At 43.1% G+C, this 20,787-nt stretch overlaps 1 protein-coding gene across 4 annotated transcripts; it reads right to left on the reverse strand.

The window, feature by feature from the left end:
* Positions 1-1,571: 1,571 nt before the first annotated feature.
* Positions 1,572-12,808, reverse strand: ERRFI1 (ERBB receptor feedback inhibitor 1). 4 transcript variants are annotated; one of them, XM_014271247.3, is made up of 4 exons: positions 12,675-12,808; positions 5,538-5,734; positions 5,346-5,422; positions 1,572-4,095 (listed from the first exon to the last, which is right to left on the reverse strand). In XM_014271247.3, exons 2-4 carry the CDS (start codon positions 5,657-5,659, stop codon positions 2,903-2,905), a joined length of 1,392 nt encoding a protein of 463 aa, XP_014126722.2. In that variant the 5' UTR covers positions 5,660-5,734; positions 12,675-12,808; the 3' UTR covers positions 1,572-2,902. The 4 variants fall into 4 exon arrangements, with proteins under 4 accessions (XP_014126722.2, XP_005493003.2, XP_005493004.2 ...); XM_005492946.4 differs by lacking the exon at positions 12,675-12,808 and adding an exon at positions 12,061-12,211; XM_005492947.4 differs by lacking the exon at positions 12,675-12,808 and adding an exon at positions 11,901-12,054.
* Between the last annotated feature and the right edge of the window lie 7,979 nt (positions 12,809-20,787).

Here is a 20,787-nt window from a genome sequence, read left to right on the forward strand (position 1 = left end):
TCACAGCCGAGCAGTTCCTTGCTTAACTTCTGAAATGTTAACTTCTTAACATTGTGCTGTAATTGAGCTGACACAGCTCACAATAGCAAAGTTAACATCACTACAGTGACTTTTTTTTTTTTAGTACTCAGGACTAAGTGGCCAGTACCAATACCCTCAGAAAAGGAGTATGCAATGCTTATTTTCCTAGGAGAAAAACACATGGAGGTTAGGTTAAGTCTTAAATGGTTTAGGAATTTCAGAAAAGGTTATGTAAGACCATTCAAAAGTGTAAGTTTTATAATGGTTTCAAGTTTTTCAGCATTATAAATATGATAATAGCTTGTACACAGAAGCAGCTGGAGTAAAAAAACGTCTGGTTTTACATGAGCTGTTTTTAGGGCACCTCTACTGCTAACAGAAGTGAAATATGTGCTGGAATGCAAGGCTGGAGGTACTGTAGCAAATACCCTATTTTATACCAGATATGTTTAAGGTAAAAATGGGGAGTATCAGGAATGAAGTTGGGACCCAGAGGCAAAAGCCAGGAGAGATTTGTAGGGCATTACTTGGGTTTAGAGGAGTTCTACTGGAATGACAAGTACTGAGTCTGTGCCAGCTCTAACAGTCTGGGAGGCAGAGCTGCAGCAGGGATGGTGGAACTGAGAGTTTCCATTGTTCTGGGGCCCTAGAGTTACAGCCTTCCCCCTAAATATAATCAGTTTTAAGCATAGATTTTACTTTTTCATCTTATAAAAACCCAGGGGGTGGAGGCAAAGTGGAGCTTTCAGTAGGCTGAGTATGAGCTGAAAGCCTTGCTCAGGATTAGTTAACTTGTTTATGTTTTGGAGCCTATCATCTGCATGGGCTCCTAGTGCTGTGGCACAGCACCTTCCTAAATCAATCTCAGCAACCCTCCAAGGTGTAAGGGACAGGGACTGGGCATTATTGTAAAACTGCATCTGACATTTGTCACATCCAGTACAATTCCAGGGCTGGTACCCTGGTTTATTCTGAAATAAACCCACTGACAGAAACATCCCCACTGCCAGACCAAGGCAAGAGTTTGCCTGCACACACAGCCAGAGGATCCAAGTTGTGTGATGCTTCCTATCCTCAGTAACCTCATCCATGGCCTGCATACTGTGGGGTGAGATTCACAAAGCAAGTGTTAAATATTCACAATTTCTCCCCCCTTTTAACCATGCTGGGTTTTAGCAGGTAAGGAATTGAAGACAGGAACACTTCTGCCCTTTCCTTTCTGTACAATGGTGGCTAATGTGCTATAGGTGACTCTAGAAAAAAACCAAAATCTATTAATAATCTTAGGCCAGATAATTTAATCTTACAGGATTTTGTTGTTTTATTGTCAGCACAAAACTATAGACACCATGCTACCAGTTAGTAGGGTAAAATTAAAATTAATGGTGTGCAGTGTGAGTTACTGAACACTTCTGCAGAAATCTTAAATTAAATGCAAGCTGAATTCAACATCTGTTGCACATTTAATATTACTAACTTTGAACTGTCCAGTAAATGCAGAACTAAAATGAAATTGCATGCACTATTCAATAAAACAAAAAACCAAAATGTATCATAAATAAGTATTTTATAACTTTATTAAACTCAAGACATGACAATATTCAAAATACAAAGTGAATTATTTTTTATTCAATACTGTACACAATGCAGAAATATCAGTGCATTTCTATAGCATGTATTTCACCTTCATTTAGTTTGTACTAAAACAAATAAAAAGTAAGCTTAAAATAGCTCAAACATCTCATTCAGCAGTTTAAACTGTAAACACCTTGTTTACTTCTGTCAGGAGGAACACATTCATCTTCTGCACCCCTGTTAATGAGCACCCCTTCTCTTGTGCTTATCTGTGAGAGGACAAATGTAACCAAACTGAGCACAAGGAACTGCCAGGGTGGCACCTCAGTGAACTTCAGTGAATGGCTGAGGCACAGTGAGGAAAAACAGCAAAAGCAGCATCTGAAGCAGCAAGAGATGGGACTGACACTGTTCATAAATGGAATCTTGTTTTTTCCTCATACCCTCCTCCTCCTCCTCCCCTAAAATACTGAACAGAACCCAGAACACAAGGCCAGCTTGTGCTGTGTTTCTGTATTTAATACAGTCATAATTTCAGACTCTAGGTGAGCACATGGTTGTTACTGCTTACCTAACAGCAGCCCTGTGGCTGCTCAGGACACATTCACACATTTCTAGGATCCAGCAGGAAAAGAGCAGCAGCAGAGGCTTAGCAATAGCTGGTCCAGGTCTCTTCTAGGAAAAACTGCAAAATTGAGCCAAGTGTGTCTAGCAACTGAATTCACAAAATCTAACTCGCTTTAAAAATCTATTAGCATCAAATTAATTTGTAAGATAGATTAATCTTTCAAAATGCACTTCCAATATGCCTGCCAAGTCTTGAAGTGGGTATCTTATCTTGCATTTACCTTCTTATCAGACATATCCTAGTAAAAGAGGACAGTCTGTTCTCAGTAGAATTACTGTGAAAAAGAAATTTTGGAAAATAGCTATTACAAAAACTGAACTGCATTACTTGGTCTGTTGTTTGCTTTATAAGTGACTCTTAAGCAAAGATCAATTTTTAATTTTTTTTTAAAATATTGTTGACTACCAAACATGTTCATCTAGGTAGCATACAACTGGCCAACTGTGACTACTATCCCTCCATGTTTCTGTGGAATCTTAGTAGGTTTTCAGCTTACATACCAAGACAAGAAAAGTCTTAAGAAACATATCGAATATATGCAGCATAAGAGGACTTTACCATCCACTTTTCAGTTCTCAGAGGACAAACTGCTCCTACTTCATTATCTGTAAGAACTTTGTAACATGATAAAGTTCAGCTCCATCCCAAGCAACTGAGCTGAGCCTGTGCTCCCAGGCACTACGGGGAAACCACGTAGGACAGGTGTTTTCTTTTCAGGGGACCACCCATGTCCATTCTGGGCTTTGAGTCTAGTTTTATTGGGGCTGAGGTGGCTGTGCAGTCACCAGACCAGGACTGAACCTCAGTGTTAGAGCTCCTCTCCTCTGCTTCTCTGAAGAATTTCTCATACTTGTCCAAATAGGGAGGTCTCTCTGGTAGCAGATAGTAGTGCGTTGAACTGGCCTTCTTACCATTTTCAATAATTGGAAGAATGCAAGGGACCCTGTTGGAAGATCCTTCACTGTTTTGTCTTTGTAGAGCTTTGCTGCTGACATATTTAGGATCAGGTGCAAAGCTCTGGGTGGGGGGCATGACCCCATTGAGGTATGATGGGAGGCTTTTGGGGCTGGGGGTGCGGGAATTGCTGCGGGACAAAGGCTCTCGAGGGGGCACTTTGGGGGGCCTGTCTTCATCACTGTATGCACTGGAAGCAACTTCTGCTGACCACCTCCTGTAGTCTGGCTTGAGAGCCCGTGGGGGAATGGGAACCCTCGGTGGAATCTCTGGTTTATCTTCATCAGAAGTTGGAGATGACCTGTTGAAGTGTCCAGTTAGTCTCACTATGGGTTTGTTGAGAGATCCAGCTGGCCCAGAGTGGGACCTTCGCAGGCGCCGATGCAGCTGCTGGGGGGGAGGATAAATACTGGATATGTACACATTGAGGCTTTGTGTAGGGTTGGCTTCTTCTGGTTTTGGTCCTGCTGGAGAATCAAAATACGCATAATTGATCTGTCCACAGCCCCTAAAGCTCCGCCGGCTTGGAGCGCTGGATTTGAAAGGAGGAAGTTCATAATCTTCTAACAAAAAGTCAGTGTCTGAGCTAGTCAGGAATTCCACCTCTTTGTCAACCTCATCTGGAGCAAAGTCTTCAGATATGGGCAGAGGGGGCAGTGGCCTGCAGCTGCGGTCAGAAGATGCAGACAGAAATGGAATTGGTCCAGTTTTTATTGGCATGTGAGGAGGGGTTTCTTCAGAAACACAGCCCATGGTCAATGAGAGTTTACTGAAGCCAGGAACGAGGTGGTCGTCGTACCTTGAAATTGGCTGTTCAATTTTGGGACTTACAGGAGGTGGACTGGATTTCTGAGATGGGACTTGGATGCAACTTCCAGCAACGTGGTCATTCATGGAAGGCTGGTTGGAAGAGTGCCCTAAAAAAGTGAGAAATTCTTAGAGACACTTTTCTAAGTAATACTCCAACACACAACTCTGCCACTGCATATTTAATTCCTTCTAATGCCACAGTGAGTAATGTCTGCTTAATGTCTTGAAGTAGTGAAATGCAGGTATTGCAGATACATCTGGTCATGGATTTATGCATTAGTAGTGAAATGCAGGTATTGCAGATACATCTGGTCATGGATTTATGCATTAGTAGTGAAATGCAGGTATTGCAGATACATCTGGTCATGGATTTATGCATTAGTAGTGAAATGCAGGTATTGCAGATACATCTGGTCATGGATTTATGCATTAGTAGTGAAATGCAGGTATTGCAGATACATCTGGTCATGGATTTATGCATTAGTAGTGAAATGCAGGTATTGCAGATCATGTCTGGTCGTGGATTTATGCATTAGTAGTGAAATGCAGGTATTGCAGATCATGTCTGGTCGTGGATTTATGCATTAGTAGTGAAATGCAGGTATTGCAGATCATGTCTGGTTGTGGATTTATGCATTAGTTAAGACAGCAGCAGATTATCTTATTGTTTTAGACCAGTGCTCTAGTTAAATGAGGTAGTTCAAGAGACTCCAAGCATAAGCAAGAGACCCATAAAGATCCCAGCATAAGACCACAACAAGTAATTTTTTTACCAAATATTTTTCCCATCAAAAATGTAATGGCAACTCAGAGGCCTCTATGTAGAAGGTGAATGGGAGGGGACTGGAAAACACTTGGATGCTTCCAAGTGCTGTCTCTACCCAGACACACATGGATTTATGTGTAACCCAGACACACATGGATTTATGTGTAAGGGCAATCACAAAACCATGTGGAATCGTGGCTAGGATAACTGTACAGGTAGTTATCTACATTAACATGCATCACACATATAGGTGCACATGAATGTATTAGAAAGACAAGCAAATACAACAGAAGAGTCAAAAAAGCCAGAAAAGACCACAAGAACAATCCAGGAGTTTTTCTGCTTTGCATTAGGCAGTCATTATTATCTAAAGCAACCTCTGCTAGGCTGCACAAGATGCTGAAATCATAGAGTGTGATGAGAAAAGAAACAAGAACAAGCCATGGAACGATGGTTGAACTCGATGGTGCTCAAAGAGCTGTCGGTTCCCGGAGCTGCCAGCAGGGAGCAGGCCCAGCCCAGAGCGGCGCCCGCAGCGTTTGCACAGACAAACCCCCGACACTTCCCCGCCTCGGTCACACCGGCACTTACCCATGGATGGCAAGTGTTGCTCGGTTGATGAGTTTAAATTATATGTCACTGCTATAGGCTCCACATTGAAGAAAGTACTAAAAAAAAAAGAAAAAAAAAGCCTTCACTGTAAATGAACCGTAAGTCTGTACTGGCACAAGTAATTGTAACACTCATTTCATAGACTTAAAGATAAATTTTAGGCTCACTCACTTTTCAAATCCACTGTGGGTGCCCCAGCAGGTTTTCAGACTGCCCATGCCTTGACTGGTGTGCAGAAATCCGGTTTTTAAGGGGACTCTCATCTCCTGAGCAGCAACTCCTGCAGTTGACATGGTGCAGTGCTCTCTGAGGATGTCTCACAACCCTTGATATTCAGGACTTGGCAGGTTTCCTGCAGTTTTCATTCCCTTCAAGGGGGAGAACACAAATGTCAGAAATGCAAACCTGATGTTGTTCCATGTCTCATCTGAAGTTTCAGTATTCAAGGAATTAAATAGCTCTGTAGAAAGGCCTCCCATCCTAATACTTGCCAACTGGAAAACTTGACCAAGCTTCTTGTTTTGAATCTGATTGCAAAATTAAAGTACAAAACAGGGAATTTCTCTTAAAGAACTTCATAGAAAAAAAGGAAAAATATGTTAAGGTACTGATATATGGCAGTTGTGTATCCCACAACTTCAGTTCTTGAACATAAACTAGTAGTTACTCATGCAAAAAAAGTTTTTTAAAAAAAGTTCTCTAGAGTAATCTAACCTTCCAGTGGCTGCCTTCAGTTGTATCTTTGCTAAAGATTTTAGCTTCCAGTGTAACCAGCACGTAGCTGCTGTTAAGTATTATCTTCCACAACCTTTGCTCTAATAGACAGAATTACTGACTGCTTGAATTAGAATACTAAAACTTCTTTTACATAGAACAGTCACTATTTTTAATTAACTTAAATATTAAGATACTTTAAAACAGTTTCAAGTCTTCTGGCTATTTCAAACAAATTGGAAATCTAGTGATTTGGAATGATCTCAGCTGACACTGCTGTGCTGCATTCAAGTCTATTTTGAACGTGTTAAGAATGCTTTATCTGGTCCATTTATGGTAGAAAAAATATGTTGGCAATTGCTTTATATTGAGTAAGTAATCAGTCTACTGAACAAATTGACTCACAGGACTTTAGGAAATTCATCAGGGAGGGGAAGGGGAAATGTAAAATTAGTCAGCATTCTGAAGGCAGGAGAAAATTAAGTCCAAGACTATAAAAAATATCTTCTCTGGGTCTCTGCCTCATCTACACAAATATCCTACATTCAGCAAGTGCAATATGGTCCATTTAAAAAAAGATTAAAAACCTAACAAACCAAACCCCACACAAAACAATTTAATTTGTATCTCTCTTGAGAATCACTACTATGAACATATAATATTCATGTGAGTTTGTCCATATCCCTCCACCAAAAGAATTCCATCTAAAGGAAAGTCAACCAACAACCGAGGGCTGGCAAATCAGGGCTCAGCAAACAAGGCAAGAAAATCCTTCCCAGAGTGGTACTGCAAGAAAATGTGGTACAGACACAGGCAGGAGCTTATGCTCATGGTAAATCTGCCCAAAACCAGGCATTCTATGCAGATGGGAAATCTTCCTTTTCCTTTAGCAGAAAATATCCATTATACTGGTCTGCAGTGTGAGGGATGGGCAAACTCCTAAGCAGGACTAAGGACAGTAAAACAGGTGCCTGAGGATTAGTTTGGAATCCAGCATCACTATTTGGAATTTCTTAACAATTGTTTGAGAAAGAACAACTCTGCTGTGCTCTTTCAATTTTGAACTAGAGCAATATTGATCATTTCTTAAGAAAACAGTGGCTTCTATACTTTGTAGTAACTTTTGTACTTCTGTCTAATCCCATTCTCTTCAGGAGTGCCATGGTTTTCTCAATCCTGACTGTCTGCATCAACAGAAGTGGGGTTGTTTTACTCACTGCCAGATACCCAATATATTTTAGGCAGGCATTTCAGAATAACTCCAGCCAGGAGACTTTAACAGAAGTGAAGCAGTGTTCTATGTACTGCAGCACAGCCCTGCTTCATTCAGCCCTCCTGGTTCAAGACCAACCTCTCCAGACAACCTCCTTATAAATCTAGCTTAACCCTGGAAATTTTTGCATAACACAGTTCAGTTAGACCCTTCCCAGTAACAGGAACTGCAGATATTTCATAGCAAAATGAAATAAAAACACAGAGCCCTGGGAAGCAATAACACAGTCCTGTAAGTGCAAGTAGAACCACTCTCTTCAGGGATAGAGATACCCATTTGTCAAAATGACTTCAATATTTATTAATGACTTAAGCATACAATACACATATAGCACCAATTCTAAAATTACTCCATATCAACATAATTTCTAAATAAAACCTCCCTCTTCTCAGGTCACACTGTATTGAACAGTGATTTGGTTTTTTTGTGCCTCACGGATTCTATCCTATTAGCAACAAATCTACAAAAGAAAGAAAATTAATTAAGAGAGCTTAAGACTAATGCCTGCTATCCATTTCAATATTTCTGAAGCCAAATGCAAGTCACAAGGTAAAAAACCTCTGGTATAGAACACTGATTAGTCAGCAAATGATTGTACTCCACCTCAGTGTGTGTACAGGAGCTGACAGGACCATGAGACATTGATTGTGATATAAAAAACGAGGGGGGGAACAAGTGCTGGAGTTGGGGAGCACAGGTACCGTGCTGGCTCTGATAACACAGCCCTGGCAGGGCTTGTTAAGCCCAACCTCCAGCAAATCCCACGCCTAAACCACTGCTGGTAATTACTGTGTCAGCTTTCTGAATGCTGTCTAAATCTCAGCTCTCAGGACTGATGGTTGCACAATCACCTCTCTGAAATCTCTCTGGAATGCTAAGCTCAACATCTGAAACAGACTTAAATATTTACATACTCTAGGAAAAGGTGATTTTCACTTGTTTCGGTCTTTATTTTTTTTTAAAAAAAGCACAATTTATATAGCCATAAAGCTTGCTTCATTCATCATTGAGCTCTTTGGGAATTCACAGGTGATTTGACATTTCAGAGAATTGTGAAACTGTCCTCTGTGCCTTAAGCTAGGATATCAAGAGAGGCAGTGCTTTCACTAAAGCACCCAGGTACTTCTTCAGTGGAGTCCAGAGAACTGGTGCTTGTATTTTAAAACATACATAAGCTTGTTTGAAGACAGTACTTTAAGGAGACATGAGAACAGTAATTGAATAAAAAGTTTGTATTTTGGACAGCATGCTCTTACTAAAGCTGAGTAGTATATATTATAGTCTAGGAATTGGTATTTTAAAAAAATTACAAAATTCAGCCATGAAGATGTAAACATCAACAGTTTTCACTGTTAACTGCTGTCCCAATTCTGCCTCCTTAAAAGTTTAAGGATCTAAACTTAGCCATAAATAACATCAAACTCTATTTGCTGAAGAAAATGGACCCTGCACAGTAATGAAGCTTTCCTGATCTCCCATTTGTGTGCTGCTCATTTGCACAGAATGGGCTTTCAGTTCTCTGCCTGTGTGACCTACTTATGCAGTTGATGGCATTTGGGAAGACTGAAGCACTGTTGAAGATGGCACAGTTTGTGTTATTGCAGAGGAACAGAGTACAAACTCAAAGTATGGCCGGTGATTTCCACAGGGCATTTACAAGCCAAGGCAGTGGAAGATTTGCTGGTGCTTTAGGAAGCTGTGCCAGCCTTCCCTGTAAGGCACGGGAACAGGGCAAAGGAGGTGCTGGTGATCACCCAGCTCTGCTGGTGTTAACAAATATCAAGAACAGCAATTATTGGGGAAGAGATTGATTTTTTAATTTTTTTTTTTATATAGCCAAATATACCTTCAGACTTCAACAGGATGGCAATGTGTAAGCCAAAAATAATCAAATGTATCCATAAATAGTAGCATATCTACATAGGACAACTGTGGTAAGATTTTTGAGGTAAGTTGAATTACAGCAAATATCCCAAATATAGTTTTCATACAGATATATATTAATAAATACCTGTGTTATAAAACAGTAACCCTCTGTTTAGAAACTAAGCAGCATTTGCATATGTATTTAGCCCAACCTATTGCCTATCACTGATCACACACACAATCTTATTCCTCTGTTCCTGTTCTCCCAGCCCCAGTGCAACCAAGCATTTGAGGCAAGTGAAGTTCATAACAAAGAAAACCTTTCTGCTATGCACACTAGACCAAAGCATGCTCCAGAATGTTTCATTTAATGGCTATGGGATACAGAAACTTGCTGTACAGATTTCTGAATGCCTGGACAAACTTTAGACAGGTTTTATAAAGGCAGCACTCTTGACAAGGAGCTTATACAATTCTTGTAAGAAATGGGAAAGAGGGAAAGATAAGACCTGCTTACCCCTTTGGGAGGGGAAGAAACGTGTCTACCTTAAATCCACAACCTATTTTTGCTCACCTTGCCACCACATTATCTTTAACAAATCTCAGAAGCAATTCACAGGAGGAGGGGCACATTTTTGCACTACAAGTCATCTACTCCAGCTAGCTGTTCCTTATTTGACAATGTGATGTAATTTCCTTTTTCTCCTCTGACTTTCTATTTAATGTGAGTACCTGAGATAGAGCCACCCCTTTTCATATTTAAGTATTTAGACCTCCAAGTACTAGACTTGAAAAACCTAACTACTGTTATATACTTTCTGGAACTCCAAATACTTTAAAAAAATATTTAAAATTCTGTTTCTCTAGTTCTTATCCCTCAAGTACTTCTGTCTTTGCAGCTAGATGAATGCTGAGTAACCAACACTTAGCAGAAACAGCCTCATGAGAAAGTTAGTTTAAATCTTTTCACTTAATAAATAATTAGATCTTTACTATGCACCAAACCTCCACAGTGCAGTTCAGTATTCCTGAGTCACAGGTCAAAGCATGCTCAGATACAGGCCTCAGAAGGTTATTTCCATTTATAGGAATTATATTCTTTACAGTTATTGTATAAATTAATTACATTCTTAACTTTGAGATATTTTTCTACACATTCTACCAACCAGAAATGGACCACTCTGTGGTAAAGAATTATAGACTAGGATCACTAAACAGTCATATCATGGGTGCTTGCAAATAAAACTAATCCTATGGGTACACAACAGACAAATCAACTCAACAGCAGACAAACTCTGCATTTAGATTGTAACAGTCAGCTATTGGAATATATTCAAAGAACCACAGTTCATCAAGGAGTTTGAGTTCAGTTAAAATTTGGGCTACCATTTCACAGTCCTACACAGCAAATGGGAGTAACCTTTAAATTGCCAGTAGAAAACTAATAATTAAATAGCAAGGCAATTGCCTTGCCTCTGCTTGTCAGATTTCAGATGCATGCTTAAGGTATGGTACTTCACCCTCCTGAAAATTTTAATGTGAATATAGACAGCTTACATTCAGGAAATAAAAATTCCTTTCTAGCTGACTCAGACTCATAACCATAGTGTTAGACACACTGTGATAAGTTTTAATTCTCTTTTCTACTACAGAGAACTGGAACTGTTTTTCTCTGAAATCAGTCCTGTACTGCAGAGCATGGCAGACACAGGGCTTCACCAAGAACATGTGCCCACCAACTCAACAGGTAGGTTTCTATTAAAAAAAAAAATCAGAAAATTATTCCATATAGGTAGATTACTAAGGAATGACAGCTAACTTTCTGCATAGAGTAAACTGAGTAGTTTAACAGATTGTGAGTGCAATTCACAAATGCATTTGTGATGCAGAGGCATCATTCACCTGCCATTCCAGTACAACAAAGATTCAGGTATTCCCAATATGACCAAAGACACCTTGTCCCCAGAGCCTTTCCCATCCAGCTAATCTGTAACGAGGTACTGTTATCTTTGGATCAAGCACAATCTGTTTTTTGCTTATTCAGAATAATCAGCACAGGGCCCTTGGTCAGTGACAGGAGAGCACTGAAGTCTCCCTGGAGTCCCCAGCTCGCTCTGCTGTCAATGCTGAAGGATACAGCGATGTCTCCAGATTTAACCACCACAGACTGGCTATTTTAGAAAATCGAGCATAAGTGCATAATGAGGTATTAAGTCACAAAGAAATGTTTATTCTAAATTAAGCCAGCCTAAATTAGAGTGCGAAGCGCAGAGCCTGAGCCCACAGTGCGGTCTCTTGTTTACTCACAGGAGCAGCTCGGAAGGAGGGAGAGAGCCCTGATACTGTTTCGGCTCAGGCACAAAACGCGTGGCACGCCACGTTGATTTTCAAGAATGTGGCTGCGGGCAGCGCTGAGCCCGGGCGGGTCCCGTCCCCCTCACAGGGACCGCGGCCGCAGCCACCGGGGCCGGTGTCGCCCCGGGATCCCCCGCCAGCCCCGGGGGAGCGGAGCCGCAGCGGCTCCGGCCCTGCTCCCCCCGCCCCCTCAGCGCAGACCGCGCTCCCGGCTCCTCCCGCCGCGCCGCCGGCGCTCACGCCCGCCCGCCGGCGGGGCCGCACCGCCGCTCCGAGCCCCGGGCTCCGCCAACCCCGCCGCCGCGGCCCGACCCACTCGCGTGTACCGCCGGATCCGCCGGCCCCCGCTTCCCTCCCGAGCGGCGCGGTCCGGCGCGGCAGGGACGGTGCGGGCCCGAGGCGGACGGGCAGCCCCGGTGCGGCGGGCGGGCGGGCGCGGGGGCCGCCATGGGCGCGGGAGGCGCCGCGGGGCCGTCACTCACTCACCCCGACAGTGTCGCGCAGCTCCGCGCGGCCGCCGGCGCCACACGCATGCGCCGCCCCAGCGCCGGTCACTGCCGCGGCGCGCGCCGGCCGCCGCTCTTATGCAGGGGGGCGGAGCCGCGGGTGGCCCCGCCCCGCGCGGCGCGTTCGTCACGGGGGGCCCGAAAGGGGCGGGGGCGCGCGCGCCCGTGAGGGTGGTGAGGCGGCTTCCGGTTCCGCCGGGCGCGGGGGCCGCGGCGCTTCCCAGCGGGATCCGAGCGCAGGCGGTGCCGCTGCTGCTCCGTGCCCGCCGGCGGGAACGGCCCCCGGGGCGCCCTCAGGGCGGTGCCGCCTCCGCCTTGGCAGCCCCTTCCGCCCCGGCCTGCGGGACCGACCGCCTCCGGGCTCAGTGAGAGCGGCGTTCGCCAGGCGGGGGGGAAGAACGAGGAGTTCGCGCTCGGCCCCTCACAGCGGCGGGCAGGCAGCGCCCGCCCGGGGATGCTGAGGCGGTGCCGCTCGGTTCTTCAGCGCTCGGCGTCCTGCCCCGTCCTTCTCTTTGCCCTGATCCCTCAGGGCCGCTCCCAGCTGCTGCCCGCTTCTCCCGTGCCCGCGTTCCCCTTTCCTGCGGCGGCACTCACTCGTTCTGTTTCCCCCGGTTGTCGCGGTCCTGTCCGCCGCTGTCAGGCACCGCACTGCACGTCTGTGCTGGGAATCTCCCTCCGCCTTCCCCGGGCTCCGAGCCGTCCCTGCCGGCAGCAGGGAGCGCTCGCTCCCCCGGCCAGGCTCCGAGCGAGCGGGGCTGGGACGCGGGGCCCGGCTTGAGGAGAGGCGGCGGCCGCGGCTCCCCCCGGTGCTTCTCTCTCTCTCCCCCCTCCCGGTCCTTCTCTCTCCCTTTCCCCCGCCGTGTTTCCCCCGTCGGTGCCTCATGATTTTCTCTCGTTAACGGCTCCGAGGTGGGGCCAGCCTGTGCCCACGCGTGTTGGTGACCGAGTGTTTCGCAGTCACGGGGAATCCCTGTCCTTTACTATTACCGGAAGGAGAGAGAACGCCAAATCTTTCACTGTTGTAGGAATTGGTCTTGTGAATGTCAGTTTTCTTGAAATAGGCATATTTGTGTTGAAATAAATCTGTCTTCATGTGTAATGATTTATTTGGTATCTTGAGAAAATACGGGTGGGCTCTCACAGATTTGGCATAGATTCGTGGTGATAAATAAACTACAGTGTCAGAAAAGGAGGATTCATAGTGAAAGCTGCTATTTAAGGACTTGAGAGCATTTACAAGTGGTGCTGTTTGTTACAGCATAAACAATACGAATCAGGCTTTTGATCAGTTTTGCTCTACACTGCAATAATTTCTTTGCTGGAGAAAGAAAGATCAGTGTGGGACTCTTGGAACTCACAGCATTGAGAGATGCTCACAATGGGATCAACAAAATGTGTCTTCCATCTATACTCTTTGAACTGGAATAGTTACTGATATTTTAAGAAGAATTCTTGATTTCAGTGTGTGATGTGATGCATCATGCAGTTGACTTCTCTTTTTTCTTTGGGGTTTCTTTTGACTTCTGGTGAAAATCCCCCCGTCCACCCTTGTTCTTAGGAACAATAAGATCTACTTATGTACTTTTATCATAAGATCTGTTGTACTGCTGTAAAAATACAGGTGAGATGAGAAAAAAGGATAGGGTTATAAGGAGAGATTTCCAGTGTGGAAAATGATGAGGAGTCCTCTAAAGCTGACTGGACATGTTATGCAGGTGAGAGAAAGTGAAAAGAATATGAAGGGAAGTAGAAGCCATGGAAAGGCAGGAGGGGAGAGAGTGTGGGTTTGTGATGTTGATGAATTGGGGTGCACTTAGCAGAGACTGCAGGATGTTTGTGTTCTGGACTGTACGTGCTCAGAGGCTGCTTCCAAGTATTTGCTGTACTTCTATTGTTCTGGACTTGAGGACCGTGACTAATTACTTCTGTGGATAAGCTGGCCCTGCAACATGAGTTATCTCAAGTTTAAATTGTCCTGGTTGTGCATGAGGAGAAAGTAATTTCTTTTTATTTTCCTTTTTTTTCCCCTTTTTATTTTATAAATTCTGCTGTGTTGATGTACATAGTGACTGATATGCAAACAGCCCTAAATGTTGTAATGAATGGATACAAAGGACAAACTTGTCTTTGAAATGTTTTTCACAGAATGTTGACATGATTTGATTAGGACAAACTCTTGTAGTGCCTCTGTGGTGGAACATGAGGAATAATAGATGTTTGGCTTTTTACTTGTTGGTACCTGAGAATCTTTAATCCAGGAAAAGATCTTTCTGGTATTCCCTACAGGTGTTACCCTGTGGTTCTGTACTTTTATCAGCAGGCCTTGTTTTATTTTGTTGGATAATTTTGGAGTTAGTTCCTGTGCATGTAATTGTATGGAATTTTTGTCTCTTACTGTTAAATAACTTTACCTGTGGCCTTTGTTCACTAAAACTCCAAGCCTTAAATTTCTGATTGTTCTACTGAATACAAACATTTAGTAATGGTCTCACTTGCAGCAGTTTCTGTGCTGACTTGAGGACAGAGGAAATTGAATTCTGCAGCAACAGTTACATTCCCATTTCTCTCCCTTCTTTGCAACCACCTCATAGTTCTGTAGGCATGTGTAAACCACATTTTGTAATTTGCTATGTGCCCTGAGGACTAACTCCTGAGCAGTCTTCAACACCATGGGTCATCAATACTAATAACAAGTCTGCTAAAAACAACAGCTCAGTATGATGAGAGGCCTTAAACCTCTCCTGTAGCAGGTTTGGGAATGGGTTGCAGACTTTTCTGTATTTATTAAATGAAATGTCTGAATTCTGTGAAAAAAAAAAAAGAATAGCAAGGTTTTTCATTCATGATACTACCTTTCAATCCAGAATTCTCTTTGCAGAGAGAATCCCAGAGATACTCAATGTCATTTGATCAGTTGTCCTGTTTCTAATTTGCTTTGCAGCTTACACCATTCCAATGATCTCAGTGCCCTTCATATTTCCTGTTTTCAACACTTAAAATTTACAGTTGCTCCTTCTGTTTATTTTGAGAGGAGAAAGGCATACATGTAATGCAGCAGCTGGAGAAGCAAAAGGCAAAGTCTTTATAGGAAGCTAAAAAATGACAAAAAACCTGAATACTGAAAGACAGTGGAAAATAATCGATATGTATTTTAATATAGATAAAGCTCCTGTTAGATAAAGCTCTTTAGATTGTTGTGATTTTTTTAAGCCTCCTTCTATAAACAGCTTTGTATTACAGTAGCTGCTGCTGTATTATTGCTTAATCAGACTTATTTGTGGTAGATGCTCCTGAGCAGGAAGCTTGGGGTTTTTTTCCATGCTCTCTGGTAAGCATTGCCTCCTCTCTGGTTGCCTGAAAGGGAATGAGTAGCTTAGGCACTTTTCTTTTTGGCCTTGTTAATGACTAGAAAAGGTAATTGTGGTCAGTCATCAGAGAGGAAAAGCTTTCCTGAAGAGAGGTAAACAAAGTGCAAGTTGGATGCTGTGGTGTTCGTTTTTGCATGACTAGTTGTGTGAGTGAGGGTGCTGTGGATGCATTTCTGCTGCACCTCCAGAGGTGTTTCTGCACAGCCAAGATCATGTGTCACAAGTTATTTCAAATGAAGCCTTTCTGAACCCTTTGGTAAGGCACTGCCTGGGATGAGCAAACCTGGCAAAATGCAGTGCAGAAGGTGGTTTATGAATCCATCTTTCCATCATGAGAAGTCCTGAATTTTGTCATTATTCAACAGATTAAAATTCAAGACAATGGCCTTGGCTTGGATGCTGACTTCCAAAAGAAATGAGTTATCATGTGGCTCTTAGCTCTTTGTTAAAAATCACAGCCTTTGCCTCAAGCAGAAGCAGGATGTGCCTAGCAGGAGTTAAACTATGCAATCCTTGTGTAGCTGCATTTTATCTCATTCAGGTACTTATCTCCTGCCCTGTTCTGTGCTAATCTGCCCGAGTGGATCTGCATATGAACGCTGAGGTTAAGGACTCTGGTGGTACTCTCTGACATGAAAATGTAAACAAACGATGGAGATAAGAAAGTTCTTAGTTACATAAATTTTGAACGTGTACCACCCTGAACTGAGGTAAAGCAATTTAAGCATGTTTATTCCAGGGGAAAAAACAATACATGTGGGACACATGGGAATTGCTGCAGCCTCACTGAACTGACAAGAAGTCAGAGAGTGCTGCAGTGGCTGTAAATGATGTGCTGGTGCATGAGTGGATGAACATCTCCCAAATTACAAGCAGTTAACCTTTATACTTCTATTCCTACTGCACAGGGCCTGCTGGATGGTGTCCTGTGGTGCTTCCTGCGGGAGAGAGGAATGGAGGGAAGGGGCAGAGACAATGAGTGTAAGGCATTCACACATCAGCAGTGCAGACTCTCGCATAACAAGGGGAAACTGAGGTGCAACTGTACAGACCTGATGCTGAAATTCAGCTTTGAACAGGGGCCATTACTCAGCCTTTGTTTGAATTGTCCCTATACAAGACTTTAAAGCAATTGGATAATGCTAATTTGTCTCTTAAGCCATCTGCAGAAGCTGACACAGATAGCAAATCTTTTATGCTTCAGGCATGTGGAAGTGGTTTGTGATGCAAACATACTATCTAAAAGTGGAAATACAGCATGGCTTTTGTGAGTTCTTGTCTGTGTACCTTGATTACATCTCTGTCTCAATGCTGCAAATACCAGAAGTTGTACTTGCTTCAAAAACTAGTCACAGAAAGCCTGATGAAAGAAAAATCCATTAAGGCTCTAGGGAAAGTGCCTTGTATCAGTCTGCTGGGAACTGGGAGGGGAGGTTGCCCACTGCCCTAAACATTTGTTTCCTTTTTTTAACCCGTGCTAGGACAATACTGGATTAGGTGGACCTTGGGATTTGGGGCAGCACAGCTGCTGTTGGAATGTATCTGTATTTTTCATTCCCTGTTATATTTCAGTCAGACTTTTCCATAATTTTCTGTTTATGTAACTGGGTATACAATGATTTATTTCTGCTTACAAGATTCAGCTCAGGCCCTTGTCTGTAGAGTTGTATCCTGAATCCTTTCAGGATAGGGCTGTGCTATTCTTTGACTCTAGAGACCAGGAAGAAGGGAACAGCTTTAGGAGAGTGCAACAAAGCTTTTTCAGAGTAAGGATTCCTTGTTGCTGTGAATGAGGAACATGTGCATACTTCACTGGTCAGATTTGTATGAATGCAGTTGCACCAGCCAGGTGTAGGGCAGAATGAGTGTCTTGCATTTCCAGTTTAGCCAGAAGACCCACAGAAGGGAGGAAACTCATGGGTCAGTAAAGGAGGGCTAAATTAGAGGTTAGCATATTCAAGTGTCTAGACAGGGAATACAGACATGCTGCAAAATTCAGTCTGTCAGGGAGTGGAGAGTCTAGATTAAAAAGCCATTTCAAAGGCACGTTGCCTGAATGGGGTAATCATGTGCTCAGACTTTTTCAGCACATAAGCATAAGCTGAGTGAGGGAAGAGATCAAAAAAGGACACAAATATTGACACAGTCTGTAGCAGCTTAGACTGGAATGGAACTCGATAAATTAAAAATAGCTGGTTGTTCACACTTGTGTTTCCCAGAAATGGCCACAGCCACATCTGTTTTTTACCATCCATTCTGTAGTACTTGAACAAGTCACAAGAAGTGTTGCCTCCTTCCTCTTGCTGTAGAGACATTGTTACAGTCCTCCCAAACTGAGTTCATTCTGCTCTCGGGCATGTAAACCCTGCATGTAAACTGGTCATCAGGAAGCTGAGCTTCAGTCTGGTGAAATACCCAGAGCTCACTTAATCCACTAAGATTTTGTGCTTTTAGGGCACTGTGTGCTTTTAGGGCACTGTGTGCTTTTAGGGCAGTGTCCAGAGATGTTCCCCTGGCACAGTGCTGGGCATATCCACAGAGGAGCTGACTCAAATCCCAGTTAAGCTGCTCTGGTGCATCCCATCTCCTTTGCAGAGCCAGAGTTGTTGTTGTCAGCTGACGGCTCAGTTGTGTTTTTGTGCCCTTTAGGCACGGTATTTCACACAACTGTGGTGTTGTGCATAATGACAGTTTGGGGGAAGTTCCAGGAATCCATCCATGTGCAGTGTTAGGGTCTGCAGCACCACTGAAGTTCCTTTTCAGCCTTCACAAGAACATGTTGTATTCTGTTACCTTTCTCTACTACACTATTGCTTTTTCAGTGTGTTTTTTTTGTCATGGCCATCTCACTGCACTCAGTGCATAGACAGACATTGTCTTTGTGGCAAAGCCTGACAGCTATTGGATGCATTCACACAGTATTTTGCAGGTAGAGGTGTCTCTCCTTCAAAACAACTAGAGTCTTGTTTTCAGGACCAAACAGGAACTCTTGAAAAATTCCTAAATATTGCTGGATTATGTAACTGTTGTGTATTTGTATTGGAAAGCCTGGAAGTCATCAGTCTTTCACAGTCATAATTAGGCATTAAGCTTCACAGGGACTGGCATTAATGCTAGGAGTCAGCTCTTTGTTTTTCTGTGCCTTGTTCTATCATTTTTAGCTATTAAAGATAAGATGCCATAGCCCATTCTTTGGATAAAATAGTTTATTTATAGGGTATGTTAAGGAAATGTCCCTGTCTGACAGTCACACCTGAGCAGGGACTGAGGCCCCTGTGCAGCTGCACACCCACATTTCCACAGTCACACCAGGTTTCCCATCACAGAGTCGGACATCCTGATCCATGAAATCATTTAATCTTGGCAAAAGAACTAAATAACAAAATAACAGCTTGAGATGGTGCCTCTGAGAAGGGACCCCAAACAAAGGGGCTTTTATATCCTTGCAGTCTGAGCATGCAAAAGCCCAGGGGTTGTGCTGCTGTCTGTGTGTCCCTCCCCTGGCTGGGCCACAGTCCCCAGGCCCTGTGTTGTGCTAAGGGTCAGCAGTTCAAAACCTCTTTTTGATGCTCTGGGCCACCCAGAACTCTACTTCAGCTGTGGCTGCACTGAATGGATTCCCCTAAAAATATCATCAATATCCATCCTTGTGATTCTACAGAAGAAAGAGTAGGCAAAAGTGACAGCCTTCTAGAATATAGCAGCCTGTTAAAAGAAAACATCACCCAGGGAAGCTTGAGATGCCTTGTGAATCACAGGGGTATTTTTGAGATCTCTGAAAGCAGGGTAAGGAGATTGCACAGATTTTGCAAGATTTGGAGGTGGAATAGTGAGTGCTTTGGTGAGTCAGGGAGGGAAGAGCAGACTGAGCAGGAAGGACAGTGGGAGTAGAGCTCATCTGGTTCTCATTCTGAACCAGTAATTTCAGTGGCAAAGCTGTATATATATAGAAGCAGTATTTGGAAACAGTTCTAAGTGTATCATTGTAGAAATTAATAGTTTGGTAACTTGATTCCCTAGTAGTAGAAAGTTAATTTTACTCACATTTAAGATTCTGCCTATGTGGGGCATGTGGAAGGGGACACAACTGTCTGCCAAGCATTTGTATTTTGAGATGTGTGTTTGTATTTGCACTGCTCATCCTGTACCACAGACACCCCAACAAACTGAGACAGTGCTGGTGAACTTGCTTCTGGGTTTTTTGGCATGTGTTTTAATGTATATTTATTACTGGCATCTTTAATTCCAGAGCCTAATGCTCTACTCACCTGAGTGGATTTGTGCCTACTACTAATAAAACACTCATTTTCTGAGAAGTGAATCTCTACAGAACCTGATGATTTTGCTGGGGAAATAGGTTGATCAACATATCTGAATTTTGGTTCTTAAAATTAAATAGCTGATAGCTATTTTAAATATTTATTTAGAAGTATTTAAAATGTTGTCTCTCAATTATAAAAATACAAATTAAGTGAACAATCTGATTCTGTATGTTTCCCCACTCCTACCCTCAGCCCCTCCCAAAAACTCCACCTAAAAATACTTTTCCCTCCTTTAATTACCACATTGAACTATATCAATTGTGGGATTTTTTTTTTCCAAATACTGAAGTCACTTCTGTGTTAAAATTTAAGAAATTTATGAGGTATAGTTAATTTATGAAATTTCTTGGGTATAAGTACATTGCAAAATAATTAATGGGAATTTTGAGCAACTAAATAACTTGAGTTTTTAGCACATCTTTAACTACTTAAATTATATGGTGTTTATGCTGTCTTATAGCCTTTTAATTGTTAATCAAAATGGTGTGAATACCTTAGTTGAATATATAATCTTTAGTCAGTTTGGAGGCATGTGGTGTTTATATTTTTAGTAAGGATTTGTGGTAATGAGATTGAGATGTTGAAAGTAGGTATGAAGAATAAAGTATGATTGAACTGAATTTGCTGTTGAGCTTAAAATATAGAGAGGAGAAAAATATTCCTGTTGCATGGCTGGAAATAGCTGTGCAGGGAGAGCAGGGCCTGCATGGCCAAAGCCCTGCATCCACAAGTGTAGAAATTTCTCTGCACTCCCTTCCATCCTCTGTGGGCTCACTGCAGGTTTGGGAGCTGGGATTTGTTGATGGAATCCTCTTCTCCTGGGATCTGCTGGATTTCTTTATGGGTTCAGGGCAGAGCAGCATTTTGTGTGATCAAATTGAGCAGATTTTATGGGCAGGGGCTGCAAAGTGGGGGTGACACTCATGGTGGCCTTGGCATGGAAACTCCTGTCCTGTTCCTGGGTTTTTCTGTGGTTTGTTCTCCCTCCATTGCCTGTGCTTCCTCCTTTGTGATTCC

Source organism: Zonotrichia albicollis, chromosome 25 (assembly GCF_047830755.1).
Source record: "Zonotrichia albicollis isolate bZonAlb1 chromosome 25, bZonAlb1.hap1, whole genome shotgun sequence".
NCBI classification, from domain to species: Eukaryota; Metazoa; Chordata; class Aves; order Passeriformes; family Passerellidae; genus Zonotrichia; species Zonotrichia albicollis.

Bases quoted from the DNA above. Each gene is read 5' to 3' on its own strand.
- ERRFI1 (XM_014271247.3), bottom strand. From the start codon at position 5,659: ATGTCAACTGCAGGAGTTGCTGCTCAGGAGATGAGAGTCCCCTTAAAA. The intron at 5,423-5,537 runs GTGAGTGAGCCT...TTTTTTTTTTAG, and splicing joins ACCCACAGTGGATTTGAAAA to TACTTTCTTCAATGTGGAGC. The intron at 4,096-5,345 runs GTAAGTGCCGGT...TCACTTTTTTAG, and splicing joins GCAACACTTGCCATCCATGG to GGCACTCTTCCAACCAGCCT.